Source organism: Ceratosolen solmsi, unplaced genomic scaffold, assembly GCF_000503995.2.
Source record: "Ceratosolen solmsi marchali unplaced genomic scaffold, CerSol_1.0 scaffold14, whole genome shotgun sequence".
Lineage (NCBI taxonomy): Eukaryota > Metazoa > Arthropoda > Insecta > Hymenoptera > Agaonidae > Ceratosolen > Ceratosolen solmsi.
In genome coordinates, this window is record NW_011948420.1 from 223,050 (window position 1) to 229,049 (window position 6,000).

Sequence of the window (6,000 nt, forward strand, 5' to 3'; positions counted from 1 at the left end):
TTTTTATTGGCTTATCTTTCAGAGTTCTATTTGCACTCCTATTTGTCTTCTAATTAACAATATTCCAGAATTCTAACTTCTTATAAAATATGAGAAATATTGGTTATGCGTGCGCATAGGCAAGTGTTCACATTTTAAAGCTTTGATATGGTATTATAGGTTATATAAATTAAAACAATTACGCCGGCCACTTAATTAAACGTTAAAAAAACATATTTTTTAGTTGTAACTATTACTATATTTAAAAATTTTTTTTTTTATTTAAATTGACAATTAACACCTGACGAAAATGACAAAAGGTATGTTCTATGAAATAGGAAGAATAAGTTAAAGAAATTAAAAATGTATAGTCTAGTATTTCATTCTTAATTTATAATTGAATTCAATAGTTATATATATTCAATATATAAATATAAATATCTAATTATATATTATCAGATGAAAATGCCAGAAAAAAAACTGGAGAAGCCAATGATACTGAAAAAAAAGGATCACTTGAAGCTGGTCCTGACCCTACAGCACCAATTACAAGAAAAGGAGTTTTAACATCTTTTTTAACTGGAAAACCGATGGAAATTCCAGAACAAGATATTGTAAGTATATAATGTATTCATTATATTTTGTAAATATTTTTATCTATATTAATTTTCATTATAATATATTTTAAGCTTGGAAAATGCAGATTTGTATCAGAATTTGAAAAACTTAATCGCATTGGTGAAGGCACATATGGTATAGTGTATCGAGCAAGAGATACAAAAAGTGATAAAGTTGTAGCATTGAAAAAAGTTCGAATGGAGCATGAAAAAGATGGGCTTCCAGTAAGTGGTTTGAGAGAAATAAGTGTTCTGTTATCTTGTAGGCATGAAAATATTGTTCACTTAAAAGAAGTAGTTGTAGGAAGAAGTTTAGAAAGTATTTTTTTAGCTATGGAATATTGTGAACAAGATTTAGCCAGTTTGCTTGATAATATGCAAGCTCCTTTTTCTGAAAGTCAAGTAAAATGTATAATGTTACAAGTTCTAAAGGGATTGAGATATTTACATCACAATTTTATAGTACACAGAGATTTAAAAGTATCAAATTTACTTATGACTGATAAGGGATGTGTAAAAATAGCAGATTTTGGTTTAGCAAGATGGTTTGGACTACCTTTGAAGCCTATGACCCCAAGAGTTGTCACATTGTGGTATAGAGCTCCAGAATTACTTTTACAGGCCAAAACACAAACAACTTCAGTTGATATGTGGGCAGCTGGTTGCATTTTAGGTGAAATTGTATTGTTTTTTATTTTTATTATACTATAAGAATTTGTTGATTACTTTGTGGTCAAAAATAAGATTTTTTTTTAATTTTGAAGCAAATTTACTTGTATCTATATAAAATAACTAACAATTTTTTTTTTAGTTAAATAAAATTATGTTTTCTAATGCAATATGTTTTTATATATATTAATTTACTTAACTTATGTTTAAAAGTAATTTTATTCTGTATAATATTCTAATCTAGATCATGGAAGTTTATATTTTAGTAAGTATTTAATTCTTGTAGTTAATTATAAATATTTTTTAGGAGAACTTTTGGGACACAGACCACTATTACCTGGTCGATCAGAAATTCAACAATTGGAATTAATAGTTGATTTATTAGGAACTCCCAGTGAAGCAATATGGCCTGAGTTTAATGCATTACCAGCATTGCAGAATTTTACACTTAAACAACAGCCTTATAATAACTTAAAACAAAGATTTCCATGGTTAAGTGCAGCTGGTCTTAGGTTACTTAACTTTCTTTTTATGTATGATCCTAAAAAAAGAGCTACAGCAGAAGAATGCTTACAAAGCAGTTATTTTAAGGAAGCACCACTACGTAAGTAATAATTTAAATAGCAATATTTAAGAGTATTGTAAGTAAATAGTATTATAAATTAATAAATTGTTTTATAGCATGCGATCCAAAATTGATGCCAACTTTTCCACAGCACAGAAATATGAAAAAGGTTATACCGAAAGAGGCTCGAGAACAAGAGCCTACTGTTGCTGATCAGACGAACAATCTGCCAGCAATATCTGATCTTGTAAGTTACAAATTAATAAGAGAAACGTATGTAATATTTTTAATTTATTTTTATTTAACTTATATATTGAAATATGTATTTATTTGAAATAATAATAATTTAACAGTTTTTATTGTATTGTGTATTTGGAAATTTGAAACTCTTATTATTATTCCAGCTTGGATCTCTAGTCAAAAAACGACGTGTAGAATAAACAATTTAAATTTCAATAAATAAGTAATGTTCATTTAGAATTTATGAGCTATAACATTTTTCAACTTAATAAAACAGGACTATAATACTTAAGCTGACAGAAGACATGATACATTTTTAAATTTAATTACAAATGTAATTGTGTATAAAAAAATACATTTATAAATCATAAGTTTAATTAATTTATTATTAGAACTTCTTTCCTTGTCCATCGAAGCGTCTCTTAAATTCACCTTTTGGATCATACTTTTTAACTAATCTATCCCAATCTCCTGGTCTTTTTGTCATTAAGTGATTGATGACTTTTTCAGCAGTTTCCTTTTGTTTTTGATTACATTTTGTGCAGCCTGTTGCTAATGCATCAGGAAGAGTTTCTAAAACATTATTTTATATTAAAATTAATAAAATTACGTAAGAATAATTTTGACTAATTAAATATGATAAATAAATTTATAATATAGCAAATTGCTATTTATATAAACTTTTAATTTTGTATAAAAAAGATTTTTATAGTTTAATAATTATGTATAGATACCATATAGATATAAACTAAAAATTAATTAATCAATTTTTAAAATAAAATAGTTCCGCAAATAATTGACTTATAATCTAATATGAAAAGGAAGAAATCTAAAATTTTTAATAACAGTAAAATAAAATAATTTCTAGATGTATTATTAAATAAATTCAGTATAGTTTTTTTTCTTTTCTTGAAAGTTAATAAGTAATTTTAAAAAGTATACATTTAGAAAAACATATTTTTTATAATACTGCAAACAAATATGTTTCATGAATTACATTATTATATTCCATAATATTATTCTATTATTTAGACAGTTAAACACATAATTCAAAGAAACTCTTATTCATTTTTAATAAAAATATAAGGCTCTATTTATTTAAAAGAAATTTGTTCTACCTACATAGAGAAATATTACGCGCAATATTGTACGAAAATATATATATATATATATATATATATATATATATATACATTAATTATTTTCATACAATATTGCGATATAATAAAATATATATTTTCATTTTAAATATTTTTACTCTGAATATTGGAACGCTATGCAAGGACAGCAAATTTCACATCATTAAATATTAAAGATACGCATACGAATGATGCCTTAAACGGGTTTATTCAAGCGCTTTAGATTTGTATAAAAATGTAGGTATAGGTTGCATATAATGAATACAACTTGAACGTTCACAATACAAGTGAAAGTTCAAATTATAGGTTGCGTAAACATAGCTGACGGCGTGGCTTCTCGAAAAAGAAAAAGAAAGTATATTGAACTCGTGCCAGAGAAAAATATAAGGCTGCACCGTATATAGATCTACATTTTTAATTTCATGTATACAACGCTAAATCATTTGTTTTAAAAGTATTCATATTTTTATTTCAGATTTGAATACTAAAAATATACTACATGAAATTATTAAGTTTTTTATTTATAATTAGTAAAATGTTTATTTGAAAAAATATAGAGTGATGAAAAACTGTAATCACTAAGATTTTTAATATATTGTATTTTTTTTAAATATACCTCAGATATCTGTATTTATGGATGGAAAAAAAGTATGTAAATATAGTTATTATACTGAATTCAATAATATTTATTAATTTCACTTTTAATTTTTACCTTAATTTAAATCAAATTATGTTGCGTGGCTTATTATACTTAACATACTTCTTGTTTTTGTTCTAATTTAAAATATTTTTATATGTCGATAAACCTCATGATACAGAAATGAAGTAATTATAATGTAGCAACTATTTATTTATACACATTTAAAACAAATGGATTATTAATGAAATGTTGATAGTTTTGTGACTTTATAAAAAATGTATGTTTTAAAAAGTTATATTTACATTAGAATTTCATTATTATTGTATATTAATAATAATAACAACGCTGACTATTTTATAAAATCATAAAAAACAAAGTAATTTTAGAACAATTATTTCAAATATAAATATGGTAAATGGCATTTTTATACGATAATTTCTCAATTATGAAAGTTTCACGTAATATTTAAATTTATATTTAATTGTGTAACATTTTTCATATAAAAATACGATTTATTAGATTTACATAACCGTTATAAATTCACTTTCTTTTTAAAAAAAAAACTTTTTAATTTGTTATTTAATGAAATTTCTGATTTATATTTAAGTAATTAATCTAATAAAAAAATATTAGTCGAAATAAATTTAATACATTGTTTATGTCGATTACTTCACATATTCGATCTGCTTTATACACATAAAAAAAGTAATGAATTTATTAGATTTCTTAAATTTTGCTTAATTATTCTTCTATTATATATATTTAATTAAACAATATTGAATGTATGCTTAATAATTTAGGAATCAATTGAAAAAGTATTTATACTTGTTTAAAAAAATATATTGCTTTGAAATTAATCCGAATATTTTCAGTTATCAAAGAATACATTTAAAAGTATTATTGTGCTAGTTATTTAAAAATTAATTATTCAACAATTAAGAAGCATCAAATTTTAATTTAAGCATAGAATAATAATATTATTATTAAGATCTACCTGAAAAATATTAATATAAATTTAATTTTATGTTCCAATAGGATGATTTTAAATTCTAAAAAAAATTAATTTTAACACACATTGATGTATATTTAAATAGTTTTACGAAGCAAACTTGTACTTCATATTTATATTTAAAAAAAAATGCAATATCCAGTATTTTTCATCAATGTAGCTTTTCAATAAAAAAATTTGTAATTATGACTACTATAATTGCAAAGAGATAATATTCAATGTAACGTATAAATAGTTTGACAGGGAATTATAATACAATTAGAAAACAATATGAATACAAATAGAAATGTGAAGGTATCCAAATTGATATTAAATAAAGCATTGTATATAATCGTTATTATATATATCTTATTTTGATATGCTAAAGTAAAATGTATTCAAGTTATATAAAAACGGTAGTATTTAAATTATATAATAGTTATGGGTATGCTAAAATAATAATATTTTGAAAGCAATTTATGTTTAATTAGAATGAAATAAAGAAGAAACCTATTGAGCATAAATATTTCAAAATATACAAAAAGTTTTTTTTAGATATACTAAAACAAAAATTACATTAAATTCATCTAAAAATATATTTATTTAATAAAAATCGCTACAATAATCTTCGGATAAAACTCAGCTTAAATAAGTGAATGTACTTGGAGTGAAATAGAATAGATTGAATAAAAGTAAAGGAAGCACGAGATGCGATAGATAAATATCGTTTTACATATCGCAGGTCGAGCTTTCATTAAGTTGCTACATCCAAACACAAGTCCTCGATTAAGCCTGGAGATCACTCACTCTTAAGTTCCCGGCCTTCGGCGGTACAGGAGCCCTCGTCAAGCATGCACTTGATGTAGTTACCGAGGACACGTCCATTCTGAAGAATTCTGTCAACATCCACCCCGTCGTATTTCTTCGTGTATTCGATCGCGTCGACTGCGAACAGGAAGCCGCAGCAAAGAACGAACATACAGAAACTTGTCATTGTTAGTTTTCTCCTTTCCACCGAGTGCAAAACGATCGTCAGCACCGGACTTGTGAGAGTGATTGGGAATGCAAGGACTGGTGTCGTATTTATAAGCGACGAGTTGGACCGACGTCTGTGGAGGGGCCAATATCTTGGGCTCGACTACAAAAAAGACTCAGGGAAGAAG

The 6,000-nt window shown here is 24.8% G+C and overlaps 2 protein-coding genes across 3 annotated transcripts; one reads left to right on the forward strand and one right to left on the reverse strand.

Annotated features, from left to right (window-relative positions):
* Positions 1-250: 250 nt before the first annotated feature.
* Cdc10 (cyclin-dependent kinase 10) lies at positions 251-2,316 on the forward strand. 2 transcript variants are annotated; one of them, XM_011497892.1, is made up of 6 exons: positions 251-299; positions 439-593; positions 669-1,269; positions 1,573-1,869; positions 1,947-2,077; positions 2,235-2,316. In XM_011497892.1, the coding sequence occupies exons 1-6, from the start codon at positions 290-292 to the stop codon at positions 2,268-2,270; spliced, it is 1,230 nt and encodes a 409-aa protein (XP_011496194.1). In that variant the 5' UTR covers positions 251-289; the 3' UTR covers positions 2,271-2,316. The 2 variants fall into 2 exon arrangements, with proteins under 2 accessions (XP_011496194.1, XP_011496193.1); XM_011497891.1 differs by having other exon boundaries at positions 1,947-2,103; positions 2,235-2,311.
* On the reverse strand, positions 2,241-5,907 carry CSP6 (chemosensory protein 6). The gene is made up of 2 exons (XM_011497890.1): positions 5,645-5,907; positions 2,241-2,643 (listed from the first exon to the last, which is right to left on the reverse strand). Exons 1-2 carry the CDS (start codon positions 5,829-5,831, stop codon positions 2,459-2,461), a joined length of 372 nt encoding a protein of 123 aa, XP_011496192.1. The 5' UTR covers positions 5,832-5,907; the 3' UTR covers positions 2,241-2,458.
* Positions 5,908-6,000: the final 93 nt, after the last annotated feature.